Source organism: the organism of the source record quoted next, unplaced genomic scaffold (genome assembly GCF_019419815.1).
Source record: "Pyrus x bretschneideri cultivar Hongxiangsu unplaced genomic scaffold, Pyrus_bretschneideri_v1 Contig39, whole genome shotgun sequence".
NCBI lineage: Eukaryota > Viridiplantae > Streptophyta > Magnoliopsida > Rosales > Rosaceae > Pyrus > Pyrus x bretschneideri.
In genome coordinates this window covers 697,550-723,844 of record NW_025999712.1, presented here as the reverse complement: position 1 = coordinate 723,844, position 26,295 = coordinate 697,550, and the positions used below count along the sequence as shown (strand labels likewise).

The following is a 26,295-nucleotide window of genomic DNA, read 5'->3' as shown; positions in this document are numbered from 1 at the left end:
ATTTGCGTAGTTCGTGAATAGGATTCCAAGCATCAACAAGTACAAAGGTCAAAATTTTTTGGGTGCAAACATCAAATCAAACTACTATCACTTCACGTGTTATAACAAGTGAACGCTGAAATAGCATAACGGCAATAATATTAATAAATAAAAGTTCGCAACACTACGTCGTATGATACGGTCACACCAGAAAATTTCTCCAAACCGAAACATTTCTTCAAAATTTGAGCTCGCTGCATAGACGAGCTACACCATAAATTAAACCGAAAATTCTGTAAATCCAACACTAGTGCATCTTAATGACACAAACAAGCCAATGCAATGCAAAGCAACTATAAAATTCTAAACCAAAAGTGATCTTCCCTAATGTATTTGATTCAAAACATTCTATTCAGTCGAAAATTTTGTTGTATAACAAAATTAAACGATACAATCAAATCTTATTTTCCGGCTATCCAGAATTTTCACAATCCCTAATCACATACTCTCTGTTGTGCCTTCTACTACGACTCAGAGACGATCAGAATACAAACTTTTCCTCCTCCGCACCGATGGTTTGTAATCTATCTCCCATCTCCTGGAGAGTAGCAGCCATGCTATCACTAATGCCCAGGAGATACTGCAAGCGCGATAATTTCTCAGGTGCCGCACCACTTTTCATGTATATAGCGAAGAGATCGGCCAGCTCCTCTGGAACATCCCATGAAAGTGGCTCAGCAGGCACAGCTTTGTCACAAGCCAGCAAGTCATTAAGAGAGGATACCTGCAAAGCACAAACAGCCATTCCATCAGATTTACCGGCCTATCTCCATCAATTAACTAATCAAAATTAGCACGTTGTACTTACAGGACTAAAATAATAAAAGACAAAAACTAATCCATACCACTCCTTGACGATTTCTCTGCCTCAGAAGTGACACAGCTTGAATCAATGAGTTTGATAATCTTGTCTGTGCAAGCTCTCGAACAACATTCTTGGCCTTCTCAGCATTAATATTGAGATCTGCTGGGATTTTCTCATAGACTTCTTCCTCATCAAACTCTCCAGTGCCCGATGAGAATATCTCATCCACGGTCTTTTTGAACAAACTTTCTCGCAAGCTCTCAGATATCATGCTGTCTAAATTAACACTTGATTCTTTAAGTTCTCTTATCTGCTTAATATTGAGCCTCCCCTGACCAATAGCCGTTTCAATCGCAGCTGCCATTTTTGTAGTAGTTATATTCTTTATTATCTTTTCCACATACTGTGGAGGCAAGCCAACTTGCTTCTGCAATTCATTAAGTTGCTCTACCCTTGCTTTTGTCAATTGTCCATCGGCCAAAATTACCTCTGCCTGTTGCCTGAAAGCTTGCTCGGCCAGGCTCCTGTGTACTTCCACTATCTCCGTAGTGCTTAAGCCCAATATCGCCCCAAGCTGATTTAGTAGCACATATTCTGAATCATCCTTCTTTGTAGTGATCTGAGCACCAAACGGAATCCTCTTCACTTCCCCAGTTATACAAAACAATAAGTATGTTTTGTATAGGTCAGTCCTCTCTCTTTCTTCCAGGTCATCTTTAAGAGTAATCTCAGTCTGGCCGGGCTTCCCCAACTTTGCAGCAAGCTCCTTGTCAGGTCTAATCTTTCTAAGTGTCTGAATAGATTCCCATTCCTCATCCTCCAGGACATCTGGCTCTGGCTCCTTTATTGGCTCTTCTGTGGCGGAATCAGATGATTCCCCTTTTATGTCTGCTACCAATTCAGTCACAACCAATGTGTTGAAGGCTATCATCTTTTTAAGTTCTTTTGCAGACTCAGTACGGCTACCAACTGACCGTGCTCGTTTTACATAGTTAATAAAAATCTTTCTTACCTGCATAGATTGAAGTAAACAAAGAAGAGAGCACGTTAAATTTGAATTCACAAACCTTTTATATAAAAATATAAATAAATAAAGCGATCAAAAGGATACTCACTGCCTTGCCAGCAATAGACATGGCAGCCTCCCTAGACAATCGCAGACCGTGAGCTGCCTTTCTCACAGCTTGTTTTACATCAGCGTCATAACCATCAACACCAGATGCAATTGCATCCTTCACAACCTGGACAGAAACCACCACAAGAATCAGTATAAAGCCTATTCCAAAATAGCAGATTTTTAAACATATTAAAGCATCTTAAAACACAACAAATAGCGGAGGCTCTAATAGGAAACTACATCAAGGAGCAACTCAAACTAAGAAAAAAAAAATTATGGTACATGTACATATGCAGATGATGGGTCATGAGGGAAAACCACCATACTGGTCCATGCTAACCAAATATCACAGATGCCAAACAAAGGACCTTAAAAGAAAATTTGTAGTTACCTTTTCAAACAAACTGCCACAAATATCTGAATGGGCAGCCTCAACAGTCTGCTGAGGAATACAAAGCATGACCCGTAGCCTTAACAATGCAGCAACATCATCATCATTCAGCTCTCCATCAGCAACACACTGCTGAAGCTTTTGTCGGTATATTTCTAGAACAAGAAACACAAATCAGATTCTGAGAGGGACAAAACAGACAATTCATTATAACACCAAGGTATAGTTTGATTATGAACCAAGGGAACAGATATTCTTAAATGCATATTAACTGTTGACAAAATAAAAAAGGAATGACTTGGTGAGTGTTTTAGAATAATTTGTACAAATGACGAGCATTACAATTTCCATTACCTTCATGAATCTGGCTGGCTCTTTGTGGATCAAAATGCAGCTCCTCACAGATATTTTGAAGGAAGGCTGCTTTGCTGTCTGCTGCTTCTAAATCACCCGATGTAACAGACTGTGAAAGACGTTTACGGTAAACCTTCAAAGTAACATCAAGCACAATGGATTCTGCCTCTCGTTTGCCTAAACCAAATATATTCCTTAACTGATTCAACGCGGAATCCTAAACAACCAAAAATTAATCATGAATAAGAATAGTATAAACGGCAGCAGCAATGGTAGCAGTTGTTAAAGCAGTTTACAAGCTAAAAAATATGCATCCCAGCCTTTGTTTACCTTACTCTCTTCCAAGCGACCTGTGGATAAAGAATCCGTAACATAAGCTCTGAAGAGGAGCTTCAAGTCGTCCATATTTCTATCAGCATCGTAGTTGCCACCTAAGTCAGATATACAAGTAAGTAGAGCTGGGGTGTCCAAAATTAGCCATTAGAGACGAACAACCAGGAGACCAGTACATATTCTTACCAAGTAAAGAAACTGGCCCAAGCCCAGGTGCAAAGCGAGCTGCATCTGGATGGTTCTTTAGTGAGATGAGCAAATTATTGAGTTCCAGCATTTTATCAAGCTCTTGCACAACTTCCGTGATTCCAGTGCTGAAAAACTAAGTTTATTAGATTCCACTGTGTTACAGTTTGAAAACCCATTAATGTCATCGAAACTAAAACCTCTTAAAAACTGAAAACAAAACAACTTCTTTCTACATTCATATTTTGCAGGACCGTAATATCTTGGACTCTTTCATACCAAAACTAAAAAAACAAAAACAAAATCGAAATCATAACTAAATCCCCATATGGCCAAACATGGGTGATAGCGGACTTATATATTCTTATATATACAAATAACATAGCAATAAGCTGCATGCACTTCTGTATGGAAGTAGTGAACATACGCTGATCTGGTTCTGGATTTGAGCATACGAAGTGCTGCTGATATATTTGCCTCAACTAGTTTTCTTGCGTGTTCTTTGAACAAGTCTTCTGCATGCTGCATCAAACAGAATTATCCACATCAAGAAACAACTACATCTACATACAATCATGTGCAGGTCTAGCAAACACATTGCAAAGAAGGTACCTCGTCAGAGAGCCGATAAATGCGTTGTGCTTCCTTAAGCTTAACAAGCTGCTCTGCACCAATATCTGAGAATAAGATAGTTATATTTGTCAGGATTTAGCGCATAAAGGTGTAAGAGCATTACAATCTTACATAAATAAAATGTTGAACTCATCTACTGAATATCTTTATAAAAAAAATTACTGAAAAAGAGAGACTTAGAGCAAGATAATATGTCAACACTGCCACTTCGTTTAAGATAACTAACACGTCGTTCCTGTTATGGTGTCTTAAACTGGACCATCAAATTGATAAAATTGGAACATCGAATATCAAATTAGAGTATAACAAAAAACTCAAATTTCAATTGTCCCGGCAGTGAATGATAAAGGCCTTAACGAATGACGCGGTTACCTCTGCCAACAGATTTTAGCTTGGAAGCATATAAACGCTGGGCATTGTCACGGATAGCCAGCTCAACCTATCAGAAAAAGGGAATTGTGAGTCATGCAGAATTACGATATCATACGAGTCTGAACCAATTACGTTCCAACAACCATAGAATAACAAGTAAAATGGCAAGAACACTCCGGGAATAAAACATAAAGCACAACCATTACCAGTCAAAGCATTTTACAAATCACGATACCTGGGAATCGGTAACTTTGAAGACACGCTTCCAAGGTAAGAGGAAAGATGAAGCGTCCCCAAACACAAGAGTCGAAACATATATCAGCTTCTGAAATGCCTGCACTGGTGACTCACTAACAATGGTCAAAGCCCTGTACCTCAACCATTCAAAAAGGGTAACAACAATCTCAAAGTTTCTAGCACCAAAGGCCTACCCGACGCTGCTCTAGATCACCCTCGCGGTCGGTCTCAAGCCTCTGTCTGAAAATTCGCCTACCAATCTGAAACCCGTAAACCACCAACACATTTTAAGATGGCCAAAAAAGTAAACTCATTTGCTGTCACAAACAGAGAAGTAAATAAAAACCCACCTCCATATGCATTGAAGCTGCTTCCGGGTCATCGATTCCCAGAGAATTCTTGAAGCTGACGATGGTGTCCGCTTCGTCGCCTTTGAGTTCTTGAGCTCCAGGAGGAAGAACAGCAGTGACAAAACGACAGTACAAATCACAGAGCTCGGCATTAAACGCCTCGTCTTGCTTGCTCACACCAAATCTGCAAAAAGCAACAATTTTTAACCGGGACTCACAGTAAATTGCACTACCCAGCTGAAAATTTCGCTACTTGATTCTCACTTTCTCGCAATGCCTTCGATGTCCTCCTTCTTAACAGCTTTCGGGTCGTCCAACCCAGCAACGTAATTGTGCAAATCGACGGCGGCGACCTCGGGAGCGCAAGAGTTCAAAGCGTAGACTGCTGCTCCACCGGCGGCTCCAAGCACCGCTGCACCACCATACGCTGCGTTTTGGGATTTCCCCAACCGGAGACCCAACCCGTACCCAGCTGCCACAGCTCCGGCGAACACAATTGCCGAGGTCACTATCCGGAGCGGCGGCGACAGCTTCTCGACAACGGGCTGTACGCCAGTGAGCTCTCTCTTGCCGCCGAAGACATCGTGAGGCGGCGGTGAGGCGGCGTCTGCTAATTGTTCCGAGGGGGCGGCAGAGTTCCGGGGAAATGAGGCCCTGAAACGGGGTCTTCGGGATTGTACGGAGGTTGCGGCGGGGAGAGAGATGGGGTTGAGGAACGGCAAGCGGAGAGCGGAGCGCTGGGAAGTGAGAGTGGAGGGATTCATGGGTCCCACTGCGGCAGGATAAGGAGAGACGGCGTCGTTTGGGGAGGGGGGGAGTGTGGAGGGAGTTAAAGGGCTTTGGTAGGGTTTGGGATCGGAGGCTTTTATTGGGTTTGACGGAAAAGAAAACTGAGGAGGATTGGAGAAGATAACAGGGCGGAATAAGTGGGGAAGACGACAAAAGTGAAACAGTTTGTTGGCCGTTGGCTACCGTGAACTACAACGTTGGCCTATTTGGGCCTAAAAGTTACGGAAAATAAAATTGGCAACTGTTATTGGCATTCCAAAAATTTTATTCCATATTTCTCACAAGTGTATTTTTTTTTTAAAATATAGAAAGTTTGAAGTGTAGAATGAGAAATTTTGAGTGCCAATAACAATTCCCATAAAATTTAGGATCAAACTGTTTTTTTTTTTCAAAGTCATTTTAAATTGCTCTTATTTTTTTAAAACACATCAAACAAGTATCTCAATCAATCTATTAAAAATGTCACATTTCCTAAATTCCAATTAACTTTTCAAATATAGATTATGTTCAAAATTCATCAACTGGGTATATCATGAATAATATTAACAAAGAAAATGGTTAATAATTCCAATAGGTTTTTAAGGAGTTTGTTTAGGCTCATGTGATTTCCTCATTAGCTTATTCTTGGCTCGTAATGACACATTCCGACTTAAATCAGGGCGTGTTTAACTAGTACTTTTAGTAGTTTGATTTTTATTCACTCGTATTTCTCTATATCATTATTGCTTCCACACTGTGCACATTGTTACGTCACTCTCATGTGACGCCCAGCACGCCCTGATTTAGGTCGGGATGTGTCACGTAAAGTTTCCAATTCTTCTTTCTGACAGTGAAGATGGTGGTGTCCGCATCATGGCAATCCATACCATTTCAACAACCTTCATGACACTCTTTTTTATGTTGGCGACTTGAGTTGTAGGGTGGAGTTGGTGGTTTTGCATTGGGTTTGGTGGTGATAGCATGATGAGGGTGGGGGTTAACATTTGTTGGTGGAGATCATCTATTGATTTTGGAGATAAAGTAAGCCTGCTTAATCTAACAATTTTTAATATTAGCTTAATAAATGTGACATTTTCAATAAGTTGAGTACTTATTTGGAAGGTTTAAAAATATTAAGATCAATTTAGAATGACACTAAAGGTAGAAAATTTTAGATACTTAATCCTAAACTTTAAATGAAAATTTTAATTGGGCTTAAATATTGCTATTTGGGCCTATAAGGTATGAAAAATATAATTTAATTGGGCCTAAATATTTATTTTTCTTTACTTTCTAACCTTTTTTCGTTCACTGTCTGCAGCTCCCCTTCAGAATCTCCAAAAATGGCCGTCTCCTCACTGCGACTCCCCTTCTCCCTCTGCCTCCCAAAGTTCCCATCTCGCACCTTCCATTTTTCAAAGCCAATTTTACCCCTCAGACTCAACCTTATTTACTGCTGCTCCTCCTCCTCCCTCTATACGCCCGAACAAACCTCAACCAGCTCCGGTCACAAATGGCAGTCCGTCCGAAAGAGGAAAGTGGTTCTCCGGGTCGGGTACGTCGGCACCGAGTACCGAGGTCCGTTTCAAATTTCCACCATTTTTATTGATTTTTTTGTTCGGTAAATTTCAATACTTTTTATTTGGTTTTTGCATTTTATATGCAAAGTTTAATACTTTATAGCTCTCTCATTGTGTTTTCTTTCAGGCTTGCAAATGCAACGAGACGAAAATTCATTATCCAGTAAGTTGCTTCGTCCTTATGTTTTTATACAAGCGATATTCTACCTTAAACTAATTTAAATTTGCGAGAATTTGAACTGTCAAAACAACAGAATTTATTTAATGTTTATTTATCGTCTTCGTTTTTTATATAAGTTAACGTAGATTAGTTGAAATGAGGGCGAGCTTCGGTGCAACCGGAAGGTCACGGTTCGAGTTGTGGAAACCGTCTCTTTGCAAAGCAAGGGTAAAACTACTACAATAAATGCTCCCCTGACTCTTGTGAAGCGGGAAACCTTGTTGGTTTGAGGTCGCCCTTTGTGTAGATTAGTTGAAATCCCAATTAAAATGGCAATGCCATGAACACTTAACCATTGAGTCATTGACATGTGAAATACGTATTTGGATCAGCTTATCATATGCATGGATGGGATGTAGCTAAAAAGAATTAACATTTTGAAATGTAGCTATTGAGAAAGAGTTGGAAACTGCCATATACAATGCGGGCGGTATCCGTGAGAGTAATCTGGGGAACCTTAACAAGATTGCGTGGGCCAGGAGTAGCCGGACTGATAAAGGAGTAATGAATCTGACTTATAACCAATTTCCGTTTGTTTTGGGTAACCTTATTGTTTGCTACTCGATTTTGAGGACGTTTGGTTTTCATCTTTGTTGCGGTGAAATTGATGTTGTAGGTTCACTCTTTAGCAACGATGATATCATTGAAAATGGAAATCCCAGAGAATGCATGGGTCGGAGACCCTTTTGGCATGGATCTTGTGAATCACATTAACTCTTATCTGCCTCGTAATATCAAAGTTTTCAGCATTTTGCCTGCGCAGAGGTATGAAATGAGTCACAGAGTTCTGTATTTCCAGAGTGGAATCAGGACGTGCATTTCCTTGTTAATGTATAGTTCCAATTCGCAGATGTTAATTAAATCTAGATTTTGTTGGTTTGTTCCTGGGGACGGCATGCATTTTCTTTTACGGGTGATTAATTTGATTGCTTGTTCATTTTAGGAGCTTTGATCCTAGAAAGGAGTGTAATCTCCGCATGTATTCATACCTCCTTCCTGCTGAGGTTATTGGAATCAAAAGTCACTTCAACGCAGATGAAATTGATTATCACATCTCAGACTTCAATAATATACTAAAAGCTTTCGAGGTGTGGTATTTCTGCTTTCATTCATTTCTGTAATACCAGCTATGGTCCTTTGAGCCCCTAAATTAGTTGCTTAATTGAGAAATATTCTTGAATAAAGTTTGTCTGTGAATGCACTCTGCAGGGAGAACATCCTTTTCATAATTATACTATACGATCTAAATACAGGTCGAAGTATCCTGCAAAACAATCACCCAAACATGGAAAAGTGTCGATAGCAGGTAGATCAACCAGAGAGGCAACAGCCTCTGAGTCTGAGTCTGAGGAAAGCGACAGGGAAGAATATTTTGATGAAACATATGCATCAGAATCAAATGCTGAGGAACTGAACCAAATTTCTTCGTTTTCTAGCAATAGTGAGGACAGCTTACTCGATGCTTGCAAGAAGCAGGGAGATGTTCTAAAGGTTCAAAGTGCTGGTTCGGTCATCCGTGCAAGATGGTTATTTGAACCTGATGAAAGAGATAGAATTGGTGCTTCTCATTTCAGAAAGATTTTTCAGTGCTCTTGTGGGAAGCTGGAGAAATCGCTTGGACATGATTATGTTGAAGTTTCCATATGGGGAGAGTCTTTCATGTTACATCAAGTAAGTCATTTTGGCGTGACCCTGAAAGTTCTTTAGCGCGCACACACACCGTACTCTAATTCGTCGCATCAATATTTCAGATTTCACCCCAATAACTAAGATATTTTCCTGTTGCCATTTGTCTGCTTCTTATTGGGAGAGTTAGTTCAGTAACAATAATCTTTGTATGCTCACCAGATCCGCAAAATGGTTGGAACTGCTGTGGCTATAAAGCGCGAGTTACTCCCTAGAGATATTTTGACATTGTCACTGGCCAAGTTTTCCCGGATAGTCCTACCACTTGCCCCATCTGAAGTTTTGTTTTTAAGAGGGAACAGGTTTTCAATTAGAGTAAAAAATGTAACAAGGCCTGAAATGACGACAATGGTTGAATCAGAAGAAATAAATAAGGTGGTTGACGAGTTCTTCATATCTGTTATGTTGCCTCAAGTTACAAAGTTCTTAGATCCTTCAGGATATCCTTGGAATGAATGGGTTGAGAATTTGGATAGAAACACAGGCATTCCAGATGCAGAATTGGATGAAGTCAGGAACGCTTGGAAAGTGTGGAGGGAAAAGTTTGACGGTTTTGCATCAGTCCGAAACCAAAGAGACAAGGTAGATGCCGATGATTGCAATGGATAAGCTTTCTCATGGTTTATTGGGATCTAACCGGAACACCCTTTTATGTTCTTTGGAAATACACCGAGATCATACAAACTCCAATGCGGGAGGTGACACAGCTTTCTGTAGTTTATATTAACAAATCAATATGATACTAGTGCATGCGTACCTGGTTTATTGAATGCTCATCGTACTTCGATCACAACATACTTTCACGGTCTTGAATGTCCTTGAAAGCATAACATGGCGAACTTTCTTCCTTCTACAATAGGGCAAATTTCATAAAGCTAATATTTACAAGGACTCTGGTGTTGTATGCAGGTGTAACGGACTGTGGAGTTCATCAAAATCAGCCGTGGCTTATTCACTGCCGGTGCTGACTCGGCAACCGACGCTGTTCCCATGACAAGAAAATACAGGAAACAGCCAGTATTTCCTGTGCTCTGATACATGTTATTGAATTGTTAAGCACTCTGTCATTGTTTACTGAACCGGTTCGATCATTTTTTTATTTCATTTGTAATTTGTTGAGCAGAAAACTTTGGATGTTATTCTTTCAGAGCTTAACAAAATATGAGTTATGCAAACGTAGTTTACAACCGACTTCATGGGATAAGGTTTTGTTGTTGTATGATTTTGTATCATCCAATGATTCTTTACCGATATTTTCTTTTTCAAGTTTGCAATGCTTTTACCTCGGCTTCACTAACATTATTGCTGTCAAAAATATTGTTCAGTGTCATTTTCTCTAAAAAGGGTATCTGTTATTGTCCAGTGTCATTTTTGGACGGAAAGGTGAACGGAAGTGGTATACGTGTCAAACTACAACACTGTGAAGGTTGTAGGTGAACGGAAGTGGACATATTAGTTATTTTCTTTTAGTTTAGGTGGTAATTGCACATATTTAAAAACTTAAGGTGTCATTCGCGGAATGCCTTAGATTTAGAGTGAATCTTCATTAAGGCTTCCTGACTAGGATAACTCTTATATTGAGCAGGGTGTACATTGAGTAGGACTATATGGATCAGTTGGATGTATGGGCGGAGCCACTCTTGGACCCGGGTGGTCCCGAGACCATCCGGACATCCGAAGAAGCACCTGTGAGGACTTATGAGGACCACCCAACGGCCTAGACATGTGTTGGAAGAGAGAATACCAAGAGTTGTGCTGATGTTCTACAACAGAAGCTTTGGACCAAGAAGAAAGATCTAATTTCAAACAAAGTGGAACATAGAGAAGACCACCATGGCTCTGTTGTTCTTGGACCTTGGTTACAAAGAAGAAGAAAGACTTTCTCTCTCCATTTCTCATGTGACCAATTCCCATTTTTCATTCTTTTTCTTTTTTCTTTTAATTGTTTTCTAATCAAGTTATGCCACCCTAACATTTTAATTAATTAGCAAAGGGATGGTGTATTACTCAACCAATATTTTTATGCCGTATGTTAACACAGTTATTTTTATAAATTCATACGACCTCTGAAAAGTATTCCATAAAATACTATGGACTCATAGTCACTTGAACTTTCATCTCATATCATCAAATTTACTAAAATACTAATTAAAGCAAAAAGATATTTTGTATCTTATAATTAAATAATAAACTTAATTAAATAATAAGCCCTAAATTTTCAATACAAGTATAGTTTTTTTGGAAGCGTAAATAGGCACTTACTTGTATGATACATATAGTTAGTTTACTTAAATCTTCTTCGTCCTTCTAGGCCTTTGCCTAGACCCGCCGCCGGATTAGCATCTAATGTCCCTTGATTAAGTAAGACCATCCGATGTTAGAATTTTATCTGCCATTGGTTGGATGGGATCAAAATATAAAAGTTTCTCATACTTTTGTGAGACGTGATAATCAAAAAGAGACTTACCCTACAAATGAGGTGGTTGGCAACTGGACACAAACTGGGAGAATTCCTAATGACTGCTCATGTGTTTTTTTTTTAATTATTGGAGTTTCTTGCAAAGTCTTGGTGGGATTAATGCAAAGCGTGATTTTCATTCTTTCTGTTTCATGTCCATTAGCAAGATCGTGAGTAAGGACTTATTACCATTTGAAGCAGTTACTATCGAAATGGACACACGTTCTTATGATCATCCACTTATTATGGATTTCCAATTCATTAATGTATATGTAATTATATGTATCTATACGACCAGAAAAGGAGAAAATATATAATGAAATTATACGAATAAAAAAGATCATTAAAGCACCAAAGCTTGCATATCCTTTCATCCTTCAACCACATGATCACGGTTTGGAGATATTTTTTAGTGTGTCCGAAACACGGACATATACACCATAGGTCATTACACAAGTGGAGAGACTTGAAAAAAAAAAAAAAAAAAAAAAAAAAAAAAACTTCACACCACTTATTATTTAACATATAACTGTTAGGAATATAATAGAACCTATATGTAATTAAAGGTTTTCCTTTACTTAGCTGTTAAGCTAATTGTACCTATTTATATGATATTGTATTCTTTCAGACAGTAAGTTGAATTCATTCAATCAATACACTTCTCTTTCTAGAATCCTCTCTCTCTCTACCTTTATCTTTTCTCTCACAGAATCATAAGTTTCTACATGGTATCTTCGCCGATGTCTAACGACCTAGATCCACTGCTTCTGTCTTCTTGAATTTTCTCACCCTTTCTCTTCTCCCAAACAGATCTTATCTACCTGACCTTCTTCAATTTCTTAAAATTTCTTCTCCAATCTTGCTTCTCTAATGGCGACTGGTGTAAATTCTGCGGATCTTTCTTCTCCGGCTAGTTCTTCTGGTTCTAATGTCGCGCCCAATGCGTCCAATCCGTCTCTTTCTTCGATCACTGTTCAGAATATCACTAGCATGGTTGCAACGAAACTCACTTGCCACAACTACATAACTTGGCGTAGTCTTTTTCTTCCTGTTCTGAAACGATTCAAACTTTTAGGGCTTGTCAATGGAACTGATGTGTGTCCTCCTCCATTTGTGACTGATTCGTCTGGATCTCAAGTTTCTAATCCCGCATTTGAGACTTGGTGCGATCGTGATCAAATCTTGATGATTTGGATTAATTCAACATTATCTGAAGATCTCCTTCCATTGACGGTTGGCATGGACGATTCTAGATCTCTCTGGCAATCTCTCGAACGGCGGTTTTCTGGTGCATCTCGTACTCACATTCACAGCCTTCGTTCGAAGATTCAGACTATCCAAAAAGGAGATTCTTCAATGACTGATTACCTCAACTCTCTTAAGGAAATCTCTGATAAACTTGCCGCGGTTGGCGAACCGATTTCTGACTCAGATCTTGTGGCCTACATTCTTTTTGGTCTCTCCATTGAGTATGAATCCTTTATTGATTCTATTGAAACACGATCTGACTTTGTCAATCCTGATGAGCTGCATAGATTACTTCTGAGTAAAGAGATTTCTCTTCTGAAACGCAAAACCAGAGAACCGTCTTCTTCTTCAGCACCGTTTCATGCTTATACGGCTCAACCTGGTGTTTCTGGTTCCGATAATTTCAGAGGCCGTGGTTGATTTCAGAACAAAAATCGCTACAATTCGAATCGCAATTTTGGAGGCAATTGTCATTACAACAACAATTCTGGCAGTCTTCTTGGTCCTGGTCTTAATTCCAGATCCACATTCTCTGGTCAGAATTTCAACAATTCCTTTTCTGGCCGCTCTCTTCAGTACCAATTATGTCTCCAATTTGGTCATGAAGCTCTCAACTGTGAGAAGCTCCTTCAGTTTGCATCTCAACAATCAAATCATGGACCTCCTGTTGGCATGACGGCTGCGACTTCTCCTCCACCGAGCTATTGGTTGACTGATAGTGGAGCCTCTCATCATGTGACACCTAATCCATCCTCTCTTAATTCTGCAATTCCCTACAATGGCAGTGATCAGCTGTTTGTTGGTAATGGTAAAGGTCTGTATATTTCTCATACTGGATCTGCCTTAATTCGTACTTCCAATGCTACATTTAAGCTCAATGATGTGTTGTTGGTTCCCAAAGCATCCCATAATCTGTTATCCGTTTACAAATTTGTCTATGACAATTGGGCTTCTTTGACTTTTGATCCTTTTGGGTTCTATATCAAGGACCTAAGAACTGGGAAGATGTTTTTCCAGGGCCTTTGTGAATGTGGCTTATATCCTTTCTACTGGACTGCATCCAATAAAACCTCAGGAATTGCTCTCTCGCCTACGGCATTGATGATAGCTAAGGCAGATGTTCATCTCTGGCATAAAAGACTCGGTCACCCATCGAGCTTAGTTTTACATAATGTTGTCCATAAACATCAGCTACATGTTATTGGTTCTGTAAATTCAGGGTCCATTTGTACTGATTGTAAGTTGGGGAAGGCATCTAGATTACCATTTTCTACTTTGCCTTGTACTTCCACTAGGCCTTTTCACTTATTGCATACAGATGTTTGGGGTCCTTCTCCCACTCTTTCATGTACTGGTTTCAAGTATTACCTCATTTTGGTCGATGACTACACTAAATACAGCTGGCTTTATCCTATGGTTTATAAGTCTGATGTTTACTCCACTTTCAAGACTTTTGTTCTTAAAGTTACAAATTTCTTTTCTTGCAAGATCCAATGTCTCAGGTCAGATTCAGGGGGTGAGTTCTTAAGCAAGAATTTTCAGACTTTTCTCAATGAACAGGGTATTACACATCAGTTAAGTTGTCCGCATACACTTGAACAAAACGGCTGCGCAGAAAGAAAGCACAGGCATGTTGTTGAAATGGGTCGGACCCTTCTCTTTCAGAGTGGAATGGCACCAAAATTCTGGGTTGAGGCTTTTCAGACTGCTGTCTACATTATAAATAGACTGCCTCCTCAAGCATCTTCTACTAGCCCTTGGGAAAAACTTTTCAATGCTGTTCCTAAGTATCACACTCTCAAAGCCTTTGGCTGTGCGTGCTACCCATGGCTGCAGCCCTATTCGTCCACTAAACTTGATCCGAAGAGCAAGTTGTGTGTTTTCCTCGGCTATAGTCTCAATCATTGTGGCTATCGTTGCTTTGATCCTGTGGCTAACAAAGTGTATATCTCACGGCATGTTACTTTTGATGAACACCTGTTCCCTTTTAAGCAAGGCTTGTTCTCTACCTCTACTTTACCCCAGAGTACTTCACCTCTCAGCTCTTCTCCTATTACTGTCACTATTCATGTCTCCTCTTCACCAAGCCCTTCACCGAGTACTTCACAGCTTGCTAGTCCTGCTGGTTCATCACCACATCAAGCATCTTCTGTACCTGACAGTAATGCGTCCACAACTGCCACTTCTCATCAGTCCACTCCCTGTTTACCATCTACTATTGTACCTGCCCCTGCTCTACCTAATTCACACCCTATGATTTCGAGAGCTAAGGCTGGAATTCATAAACCAAAGGTCTTCACAGCAACAAAACATTCCCTTCCAGCCTCTGTTGATTCTATTGCTTGTCTTCCTTCCACACCTACCACCTTTTTACAAGCTTAAAAAAATCCCAACTGGATGCAAGCTATGAAGGATGAGTTTCAAGCATTGAAATCCACAGGCACTTAGGAATTGGTTCCGTTTCAGTCTCATTTGAACTTGGTTGGTTGTAAGTGGGTCTTTCGACTCAAACATAAACCCGATGGCTCTATTGAACGGTATAAGGCTCGTCTTGTCGCCAAATGTTTCCATCAACAAGAGGGTCTTGACTTCTCTGAGACATTCAGTCCCGTTGCAAAGCCTACTACTATCCGAATTCTCTTATCCTTTGCTGTTTCCTATGACTGGTTTGTCCATCAGCTTGATGTCAGTAATGCTTTTTTGCATGGTACATTAAAGGAGGATGTCTACATGGTCCAGCCTCCTAGTTTTGTTGATCAGTCCAAACCTACACATGTCTGCAAACTCCAATGGTCACTCTATGGTTTAAAACAGGCACCTCGTGCTTGGTATGATGCTTTTCACAAGGCTATCCTCTCTTCAGGTTTCTCCTCTTCACATTCTGACTCCAGTCTGTTTATCAAAAAGGATTCTACCATTACTTTCATCCTAGTCTATGTTGATGATATCATCATCACTGGTAGTTCTACCACAGTTTGTCAATCCATTATTACTCAGTTACAAACTATGTTTCCTGTGAAAGACTTGGGTGATATTCACTACTTTCTCGATATTAAGGTTCACCGAAATGCCAAAGGTTTATTCCTGCATCAGTCTAAATATACTCTTGATTTGCTAAAGAAATCTGATATGATTGGCGTCAAGCCTTGCTCCACTCCTGTTGGTTTTGCGAAACTGGATCACTCTGGTTCTCCTATTTCTGATCCTTCCTTTTATCGCTCCACTGTTGGAGCCTTGCAGTATCTAACATGGACTCGGCCTGATTTGGCTTTTGCGGTTAACCAAGTCTGTCAACACATGCATTCTCCTCGGACAGTCCACTTACAGGCAGTTAAACGGATCCTTCGATATTTGAAGGGTACCCTTAATTTCGGTCTTTGGCTAACAAAAGGTCCTCAATACCTCACTGCGTGGTCTGATGCTAACTGGGCTGGCTGTCCTGTTGACAGAAGATCTACCAGTGGCTACTGTGTTTTTCTTGGACCGAATCTCATATCCTGGAGTGCAAAGAAGCAATGCACTGTTGTTCGATCGTCTACTGAAGCCGAGTACAGGTCTCTAGCTCATACAGCTGCTGAACTCAGTTGGGTTTGTCAAGTATTGCAGGATCTTTCCTTTCCTCTTCTCAAAACTCCTGCGATTTTCTATGATAATAAAAGTGCAATTGCACTGGCCTTCAATCCTGTATTTCATGCTAGGACAAAGCATGTTGAAATCGACTATCATTATATTCGAGAAAAGGTTCTCTGTGGCAAAGTCAGTGTGCATCATGTTGCTTCTCTTCTTCAAATTGCAGATATTTTCACTAAATCTTTGCCCTCTGATAGATTTGCCGAATTGGCTTCCAAGCTTTCAGTTCGATCTCCTCCCTTCACCTTGAGGGGGTGTGTTAGGAATATAATAGAACCTATATGTAATTAAAGGTTTTACTTTACTTAGCTGTTAAGCTAATTGTACCTATTTATATGATACTGTATTCTTTCAGACAGTAAGTTGAATTCATTCAATCAATACACTTCTCTTTCTAGAATCCTCTCTCTCTCTCTACCTTTATCTTTTCTCTCACAGAATCATAAGTTTCTACAATAACACCCCGTGTTCTGGTCATTGAAAATCTCTCCATAGTTTATTTGGTAAGAAAAAGAAAAAGGTAAATACAAATTCTCGTTAGTTTTATGGCTTGAGCAAATCCACAACCTATATATGCTTGCCATAAAACTTGCATTATTCTTGTAATTAACTTGATCAGGATGAAAGAGTTAATCCTTGCATTGTTCTTGTTGTTGGGTAACTTCACTCCAATTTTGAATGGCTTGCAACATCGCTTCTTTCACTACCTCAACATCTTTCTGGTCAGCACTTGGATTATCCTACAACATCAAATTCAAGAGAATAAATCTTCAAACATGTTCAAATTAGGAAAATCATACGATTCAAAAGAGAGGCAATTTTTCCAACGGATTCGAGGCAATCAAGGAGGAGAAAAGGGAAAAGATCTTATATATATACGCTCATGTAAAGTAATAAATTCCCTATAAAAAAAATTGTATTTTATGTTCCATCATTTGTTTAAGTACGTGTGAGCCTTAATTATATGATGCATGTGATCAGAATATTTGTGTACATATATGAATACGAATAAAACGAGACAGATTCATCACTTTTTATTATTCTTACCTTGATTGTTCCAACAGCTTCTAGAAGAAAATTGTTGGAACAAGAAACCCTAGCTTGATGCACATCAAGGCCTAGCTCTCCAAAAGCTTCCAATATGAAAACAAGTAACCCACTGCATCTTTTTTCAGTGAACATCTTAATCTGAAAGCCTCTCTCTCCAGCTTCGACTTTGAGTTGCTGATGATACATATGATGAAAAGAAAGAATTAAACCCCAATTAGAAAAATTATTAATTAAAAATTAATGAATTAATCCCTTGGTAATAAACTAAATAAGGATGGTATATGGAACTTAGATGCTACCACAGGGAAGGAGTTTTGGGAAGTTGACGTTTCCGTTGAGGCAATCATCTGTTGATTCATTTCCTCCACTTTTCGCTTTAAGTTTTGTATGTACTTTGATGCATCCAATATAATTGAGGTTTTACTGTGCTGCACACATACACACAAAACACATGGATAGTCAAGAATCGTGAGTACTGTATATACATATCTGTGTATGTAAGCTGTAAGTATTAAGATTAGAATTTAAAAGAGAAATGAATTGTAGAAATTTTCAAATAGCCTTAGTTTGAAATCAGAGAGAAGCCCGGGATTCTTGGTTTCAAGAAAAACGAAGAAGATCATTATGATGATAATTCAATAGGGTATTATATAAGTAGAGAAAATGAATACATACATACATACATACATACATACATATATATATATATATGAATACACATGAGTAGTACCGCATGAGACTTAGAGATGGAGCGAAGGGTTAGCAGTTTCTTGGATACTGGCGCTCTCTTCATCTGCACCTTGGAGACCATGGCCTCTCTCTCTCTCTCTCTCTCTCTCTCTCTTCTTGCTGATGAATATATGTACTTATAAAGTACAAGTTGTGGGGGAAAAAAGAGAGAAGTTACTACTGATTATTACTATCAACCTCAACTCACTTTTACTAAATAATAAATATAATAAAATCTTCATAATATTTAATAGTAGAACATGTGAGAAAGATGTATAATGTAAGTGCTCCAACATCATATATATAATCTTAGGATATTGTTGGCGTTCCAAAAAAAGTCAAATTGCGCTTCTCATTAGTGAAAAGATAATATTGAAGGAGTTTATGTTGACTATTTCAAATTCTCTTAAAGGCATGATTCATTGTGAAAACCTCACTTATAATTAATGTGTCTTTAATTTGATCCCATATATTGACATGATTTATTGATTTAAGTATGGAATCATCACTTACAGTTTAGTTTCTAGTATTGAATTAGTTAATCGCTTAGATGTTAGGACATAAGCACATTTTGGGCCACATAATTTGACTCTTCAAACCTAAAATCAAAGTTATGTATGACCATTCTATACAATAGCCGAGCCAATATGGGATCATTGATTGCCCATGAATTCTACAACTTTAAAATCCCTATGTATATTTGGCTGTGTATTTGTATTTGACCCCTATAAATAGTTATAGCAAACAAAATCATAACTTCCTCCGCCTCCTAATTTTGTTTTCTTTTATCATCCCTCTTCCTTTTCTCTCTTTTTGTGTGCTATGCTCTATGTATTGTGTGAACCAAGTACTTGATGACATGCTTCAGTTGACAATCCTTGATAGTCTTCAACTTTGCTCAACGGTTTCCTACAATTGCCCTCGACAAATCTCTACTTATCATAGTAGTTGTCGACGTAGTTGGTGTAAGCTTTTGACAACTGTTGGCAGAAATGGTCCATTGACTCTTTTTTTTTGTCGAAATTATGACCCCATTATTTGAAAATCCTAACTCCGCCACTGATTTTATATCTTAAATAATCAACCTTATTGCCAATTGGATAGAAATGAATTTTTGTCAATGTGTATTGTCTTTACGTTTTGAACTAGGAATTTTTATATTGTTTCATTATTGAAGTGTTCACGTTACAAATGTTACAAATATCACAATATAATGATATTCTTCTTTACTTGTAAGCGAAAAATCTTAGATTCAATTTTTATAAATAGTAAATTGGATCAAACACTTAAGTTGGAGAACATTTCACCGCATGATAACCTAATTAACAATCTCATTCCCTTTACGTAGTAATAATGTAACTAATATATATTAAGATTTATATAAAGATGTATAGACTCCAGCATATTTTTCTCTCATTCCCACATAAACATCATGGATGTGGAAAACTTGAAATGTGGTTGCATGGAATGAGAAGTAATAATTATAGAGAAGCATTGAGAATGAGAAAGCCAGCTGGGAATGGAGGGCGTGGGGACGTTTTGGAAAATAATTTATGGAATTTATGAAGCAGACATTTTGCATGGGATAACAGTAATGTCTAGTAGTGACTCAATCAGCAAGCGAGGGTGGTGGAAAAAGGAGTTCTATAGTACGATATACAGTTAATGTGACATTTTATGTTAATAAAATAAAAATATGTGTAAATTTTTGTCTATATATTCTTATTTTATTTATACAAAAAGTTACGTGATGGTGTACTAATCCCATATATCTTGTTATATATCGGGTGATGGTGGGTGGGGTTAACGTGAGAAGAAGGAATCTACTCGTGATTGGGACACCATCGAAACTAGCAAGGGAAGCGTCAAACCATGTTCAGTTTTTGTGTTCCGAATGCCTCCAAACCTTCCTCACGGGAAGGAATTATACAGTTATATATACTCTCTCTCTCCCCCCCACAACTGCACAAGCCTATTTGGCATTTGTTTCTTTATTTGATTCCTTTTTAAAATCGCCATTTGATTGCAATGCATGCCTATCATACCAAACAGCAAACCCTTTTCCAAGTGTGTCATATTTTATGTAGCCTTTTTATTGTTTCTCCTCCTGTTTTCGGCACCTTCAATTTCTTTTCTCTAGAATTTTTGATAAAAATTCATATTTGTTTTTAGGGTTTAAGATTGCTCTCCTGTTAATTGAAGACTAGATTTTTATAAATACATCTCTGTACGTGAAGCTTAATTTCTTCGGAGTGCCAAGAAATAAGATTTGGCACGATGCAGGTAGTCTTTTCGTGATGTGGCCTTCATATAGTATTATTTGGTTAATGTTATGTATTCTTGATTTCTTGGTCCTCATCGTTACCCTAACTGCGATGGAGTTCTTAAGCAGCACCTATGCATGCATATAATGCATACAACACGAGCTCAAATGTTGCGACCAAATCTGATGGAAATTACCAACTAGCTATTGTTATTTGAAATACTGTATACATACAATATTTTACTTAAACGTGAGCAAACTCACTCTTTTATTCTTCCCTCTGGTGGTTCTGGTTAGCATGCAGGGAATTTAGTGGGTAGCTCAGCTGCTCATGTGTTCGCTGGAGTGCTAGCTACTTGCTCCGAAAGGTTGTCTGCATTCAGCATACATAAGCAGGCAACCATCTATTCATATGAGTTTCCCAACTTAATCATTACAACCAAACATTATATACCCCACCCACAGTTGCCCCTTCCTCTTGTCCTTTTTGAATGCGTCCTTAACATACTGCTTTTATTTCAGTGCTTTTCATCGTTCATATATGTAAATAGGAACAAATTTTTCGGTGTGCCAGAAATATTCTTGGTACACTAAGTGTTATAATATAAGTGATTGAAAATTTTTTTTTTCAAGTATCTAACCATTTATATTATAATACTTGTTATATCAGACCATATTTCCTGCACGCTAAACAATCTCTCGTAAATTGGGCTTCTATCAACCGTCAATCTCTGTAACAGGGTCCCAACTTAATCATTACAACCAAACATTGTACATAAAACTATTACTCTCATTTAATTCGCATTTAGTTCACTTACATTCTCACATAGGAATGCAAGTATTATCCTATTAATATTGCCTCAGAAGCAGATAAGTTTCATTAATAGTGTTACTATATGGTGCATGTGTCTCCATTAATTTGTTTTGTAACATATATGATGTTCTTATACAGGGGCACCGGCACGTAGTAATTTCCTTGTGCATTCCAAGCACCAAATATTTCACTCTCAAGTCTTTTTTTTGTTTCAGATCATAAATATGCCCATGTGAGTATATATAGAACTCTTCGCATGATTTTATGCATATACCAAGTGACATGGAAGAAGAACTTCTATGCCAAGTACATCACAACTATAACGTCTCGTATCAATGAATTGTGTCTTTATTTTGTTCATATGACTTTGTATTATTATCAATACACCACAATATAGTTGTATAACTATACCATATAATGTGCGAGGCCAGTCTCCAGTGCAGTTGCATGCACTCCTGATGAGCTGTACATGTCTCCTATATGTCAAGCATAAGAAAAAAATAAGGCCATGTCAAGTTGTTTATTAGGCTGCGGGCGTTTTGATATTGAGTTCTGGAATTTGATTAATTGTGCGTAGCTAGCATATATACAGTGTGGAATTTCAGTTCCAAATATTATATCCTTCTCGTGTCATCCATATAATATAGTTTATGATATTCCATTTAGTACGTATAATTTGGACAAGTTGCTCTTCAGATATATCAAGGTACGTTCTCAATTATATTCTTTCAGATATCTCCAAAACACACTGGCAAATCTTACCATTAAATATTTTTTTAATAATAAGTAATTTTAGAAGAATTAGCTACAATAAATATATTTTGACATTTGCTTTGCAATAATGATTATTTTTTCTGGAATTAGCTACAATAAATATATTTTGACATTTAGCTTGCAAAAATGATCAATTTTCAGTAATGAGAACATTTTGATTATATTTATATTGACGGTACAACAATGATATAACTAATGGTAACACAACGATAATATATAAAATAACGACTGATCATTCTACAACTAAATGTCAAAATATGTTATTATAGCTAGTTGGCCATTATTTAATTTCATTCTCACTTTTACATGCAAGACTTGCAGGTGATATTTTTGGCTAAAAATATAATAGATATGGGATTTACAAGCATGTCCTGTACACGTTTGTCGAATATATATATTGAGAAAGAGGAAGTACACTCACATGCAAATTATATTATCAATGACAACAAACATAAAGTTTAAAGGAACATGCCACATAGACAAATCTTTTAGTCATCCAAAGGATTAATTCCTAGGCAAAAAATAAACACCAAAGACAAATCATTTGTTTGGCAGCATACTTACAAAGATATGTAACCATTGATAGGAAAAATACTGTATACATCTTAGAGTAACAATTTGATTAAATGGAAATTTTTAATATGATCATTATAAAACTTTGATTTAACAGAGCTACACAAGCACACAGAACAACAGAAAAAAAAAAATTTAATTCTCTCAAGTACAAAGATTTGGCACGGTGATTACAACTCTTATGGGATGTTAACACAGTGAATTCAATGACATTACTAATTCACGTGTCAAAATATAAGTAATAAATTGATATCAATAGATAATATTTATGACATCAAATTGGTAGTTTGATTTTTTCCAAACAAATTGGTAGTTTAATCTGTTGGACTAATTTCTCCTGACCAAATTAATTTGTAGCCATGAGAGTCATAGACGGGATATTTTTTTTTTTGTGTGTTGGAACATGGCCCAGTATCAAAAGTGGCATAACACAAGTGGTTGAAAATTTTATTTTTCAAGTATCCAACAACTTATATTATGATACTTGATGTATCGGACCATGTTCCCGACATACTCATCAATTTTTTTTTTTTTTTTGAAAAGATATGGTAGTAGATTCATTTACTGCAAAAGAGGTGCAGTACAAAAGTTACATCCAGAGCCAGTTACGGCATTACATTATCCTCCACAAGTAAGTCAGTGACAATACTTGGGGGAGTAACATCCCATATACAATCTTGTTGCATCGAGAGACTAACACGTGCAAGGCTGTGAGCAACCGAGTTTGCTTGGCGACGAGTGTGGGTAATTTTACCTTCAGTGATCGAATGGAGGAGCACCTTGATATCTTCTACAATTTGCCCAATGAATGACAAATTTAGAGATAAATCGCACAACTCCTCCACAATCTGAAGTGAATCGCTTTCAAAATAAATACATTGAAAACCCCTGTCAACTGCCCAAGACAAACCCGCCTTAAGGCCATTGCTTCTGCTTGGAGAGGAGAAAAAAACATCCTCTTCCCTTGCCACATTTTGCCAACACAAAATTACATGTTTCATCACGAACAATGGCACCAAACCCGGCCACATTTCGTTCCCCGTTCTAGGCCCCATCAATGTTCATTTTGAGGCGCCCCGATGGTGGAGCAACCCACTTGGAGAGAATTTGTACCCGAGTACCGTGACCTGGCACCGAGGTTCGAGCGAACTCATACCACCACATTGTAGCCCGATTGACACTAACATCAGGAGGGTCCGTCCTGTCATTCCATAGCTTGCCATTTCTTGCGCCCCATAACGACCAGCAAATCATAAGGAAAAGCTCAAAATTTTGCTTTGAAACTAAACTTGCCACATCATCTATCCATGACAGAATGCTTTGGTGGTGTACATTCCTCAATAATGGTCTAAGAATTGACGCCAGCCAGGCACACTTTGCAAAAGGGCATTCCTTCATAAGGTGGATGGTGGTATCTCCATGACTGTAGCATAAGACACAAGCCAAGTCCGTTGTTATATGTTGTTTTGCCAAAAGTGCTCGAGCAGGTATGAAATCATTGGTAACCCTCCATAAACACACCTTCACCTTTGGTGGGACATTTGCATTCCACAACCTGGACCATAGCTTGTTTGCAATTTGCTGTGTTGATGAAGAGGCCCCATGGTTAGATGGTTGTAACCATTTCCGAGCAAGGTGGTATGCGCTGCACATTGTGAACCTTCCATTTTTCTCGTAACACCACGCTAATTTGTCCAGTGGAGAGCGGATACTTAACGGGATGGAACGAATTGAGGTTTCCTCTTCCTTCGAAAACGGAGATGGTAGTAAATCAATCTTCCAACGATGTGTAATGGGGTTGATAAGTTTGTTTACGATTCTCAACGTACATCCTGGTGGCTTGGGAGAGAAGGGTCAAAATGATAAAGGAAGCAGCACCCAAGGGTCGTCCCAAATACAGATGGTGGTGCCACCTCCTACCTGCCAACGTGATCCCATTTTAAGTACATTTCTTGCTGCACATATACTCTTCCAGCAATACGAAGAGCTAGGATGCAAAGGTGCTTCCAAAAACTGCTCATTTGGGAAGTATTTCTCCTTTATTATGTAAGAATTAAGCTAACAATTGTTAGAAACTGATATAAATATAAACTTGATGTATAACAAGTATCCCAGATTACATTCATGCAGTTTATATATGATACCTGGAGCAGTCATCCTTCTTTGTTGAAATGCAATTCTTCTACTTGTTTAAGACCTTATGTTCCAAAGGTGATAGAACCCTTAATCTCAGAACGATACTTCACAAGTAGGGAATTGGATTATATATATACAGATTTCATCTGATTTCCATCTATCGTGGAAATCAGTTACTGAGTTGTTGGTGTTAACCCAAGTCAATCTGCTGTTTCATCCACTCCATGTCATGATGATCCACATGCAGTGCATTGTGCTTTACAGATTGGAATATGGTTCCCACGTTAAGCATGTATGATTATGCATAGTGGACAGCAAGGCCACTGCATGTGTATACTGACAGATGACTCATAGACAGCAAGAATGCAACTTCCAGTTGCTTTGTTTATTTGCATGCGCGTGTTGCAATCTGTGAACAAAACTCTGCTGCAATTGCAGCAGATGATGATTAAAAGTAAGATAGTTTTATATACTTATAATGTTAGTCAAGTCTAATTAGGTATCCAACATTCTCCCACATGGACACAGACTAAACATTATAATCAAAGTCATGCCTTTCACAACACTGATACCTCATGTGATCACATCAAGTTTCACGCATACTAACTTCCTTTCAACTACTATAATTAATTCAAATATTTGAATTCCAGAAAATCATGTGTTTATAGACAACACAAGCACCCTGAAACCACAAATACTTAAAATTAATATGTAGAAAGAAACTTTAGACTTTTCAATGAATTTAAATTCCTTCATTCATTCAAAACAGTCATTTCATGGATCAACTTTGGAAGATCCTGATGCATTCATCGAATTGCATCCCTCGAATTATTCATGTCCAATCATCAAGACACTAGAATAGACATATACATGCATACTGTCAGCAACTCAGACAACTAATAGGCTCAACAAGCGCATATGATTCAGTAGGTCTTGATAGTGAACAACATAAATAACATTCGAAGACATATTTGAAATATACATGTGACTTACATCAAGTTTTTTTCACTCCCACACTTCAGCAGATTCTAGAGATTCAAGCACTCCCATCTTAGAGACATGATCCTTGAATACTCCTACTGCCAATGGCTTAGTCAAAGGGTCAGCTATCATTGAATTTGTTTCAATATGCTCAATCGTGATTTCACCCTTTCTCACATGTTCTTTCACTGATAGATATTTGATGTCCATCAACCTGTCTCCCTTTCACTTAATTCTAGGAGATCAGTTATTGACATGGCCATGACTCCTAATTGGTTTGAACCCACGTTTAGGTACCATTCTCCCACTTTTGAATTTCCACTTATCATGTTCCTTGTCCAACGTATTAAGCCAATCCCTTTGTGATCACTCAAGTCATGTCAACCATACAACAACTCACATCTGCCATGAATAGCTTCAAAAGTTGAACCCCAGAAAATTAGTACTTCTTAATTTGTACTAACACTCTAAAATCACATCCCCCAAAACTACTCATGCATGATATTAACAGAGCAAACAAACATATTTAACATGTCTATTATTTACACTCCCACTGATCAAACCAAAC

The 26,295-nt window shown here is 38.2% G+C and overlaps 3 protein-coding genes across 4 annotated transcripts; 1 reads left to right on the top strand and 2 right to left on the bottom strand.

Annotated features, from left to right (window-relative positions):
* Positions 1 to 317: 317 nt before the first annotated feature.
* LOC103958945 (protein TIC110, chloroplastic) lies at positions 318 to 5,709 on the bottom strand. Its single transcript, XM_009371267.3, has 14 exons — positions 5,082 to 5,709; positions 4,818 to 5,001; positions 4,662 to 4,727; positions 4,466 to 4,564; positions 4,231 to 4,297; positions 3,838 to 3,902; positions 3,653 to 3,747; positions 3,226 to 3,353; positions 3,037 to 3,137; positions 2,707 to 2,923; positions 2,353 to 2,507; positions 1,960 to 2,085; positions 885 to 1,856; positions 318 to 763 (listed from the first exon to the last, which is right to left on the bottom strand). The coding sequence occupies exons 1-14, from the start codon at positions 5,579 to 5,581 to the stop codon at positions 521 to 523; spliced, it is 3,018 nt and encodes a 1,005-aa protein (XP_009369542.2). The 5' UTR covers positions 5,582 to 5,709; the 3' UTR covers positions 318 to 520.
* A 1,175-nt stretch (positions 5,710 to 6,884) lies between these two features.
* Positions 6,885 to 10,262, top strand: LOC103958944 (putative tRNA pseudouridine synthase). Of its 2 annotated transcripts, none has more exons than XM_048564307.1 (8): positions 6,885 to 7,163; positions 7,293 to 7,328; positions 7,774 to 7,886; positions 8,002 to 8,150; positions 8,329 to 8,473; positions 8,595 to 9,056; positions 9,234 to 9,653; positions 9,981 to 10,262. In XM_048564307.1, exons 1-8 carry the CDS (start codon positions 6,929 to 6,931, stop codon positions 9,984 to 9,986), a joined length of 1,566 nt encoding a protein of 521 aa, XP_048420264.1. In that variant the 5' UTR covers positions 6,885 to 6,928; the 3' UTR covers positions 9,987 to 10,262. The 2 variants fall into 2 exon arrangements, with proteins under 2 accessions (XP_048420264.1, XP_009369541.2); XM_009371266.3 differs by having other exon boundaries at positions 9,234 to 9,769.
* A 6,600-nt stretch (positions 10,263 to 16,862) lies between these two features.
* Positions 16,863 to 18,341, bottom strand: LOC103958943. Its single transcript, XM_009371264.3, has 4 exons — positions 18,188 to 18,341; positions 17,757 to 17,885; positions 17,455 to 17,631; positions 16,863 to 17,147 (listed from the first exon to the last, which is right to left on the bottom strand). Exons 1-4 carry the CDS (start codon positions 18,266 to 18,268, stop codon positions 17,037 to 17,039), a joined length of 498 nt encoding a protein of 165 aa, XP_009369539.2. The 5' UTR covers positions 18,269 to 18,341; the 3' UTR covers positions 16,863 to 17,036.
* Positions 18,342 to 26,295: the final 7,954 nt, after the last annotated feature.

Excerpts from the sequence above, each read along its gene's own strand:
- LOC103958943 (XM_009371264.3), bottom strand. The coding sequence starts at position 18,268 with ATGGTCTCCAAGGTGCAGATGAAGAGAGCGCCAGTATCCAAGAAACTG. Across the intron at positions 17,886-18,187 it reads CCATCTCTAAGTCTCATGCG|CACAGTAAAACCTCAATTAT; the intron begins GTACTACTCATG and ends GTATGTGTGCAG. Across the intron at positions 17,148-17,454 it reads AAGCTGTTGGAACAATCAAG|GATAATCCAAGTGCTGACCA; the intron begins GTAAGAATAATA and ends TTGATGTTGTAG.
- LOC103958944 (XM_009371266.3), top strand. The coding sequence starts at position 6,929 with ATGGCCGTCTCCTCACTGCGACTCCCCTTCTCCCTCTGCCTCCCAAAG. Across the intron at positions 8,151-8,328 it reads AGCATTTTGCCTGCGCAGAG|GAGCTTTGATCCTAGAAAGG; the intron begins GTATGAAATGAG and ends TGTTCATTTTAG. Across the intron at positions 9,057-9,233 it reads AGTCTTTCATGTTACATCAA|ATCCGCAAAATGGTTGGAAC; the intron begins GTAAGTCATTTT and ends TATGCTCACCAG.
- LOC103958945 (XM_009371267.3), bottom strand. The coding sequence starts at position 5,581 with ATGAATCCCTCCACTCTCACTTCCCAGCGCTCCGCTCTCCGCTTGCCG. Across the intron at positions 4,728-4,817 it reads CAGCTTCAATGCATATGGAG|ATTGGTAGGCGAATTTTCAG; the intron begins GTGGGTTTTTAT and ends TACGGGTTTCAG. Across the intron at positions 1,857-1,959 it reads TGTCTATTGCTGGCAAGGCA|GTAAGAAAGATTTTTATTAA; the intron begins GTGAGTATCCTT and ends CAATCTATGCAG.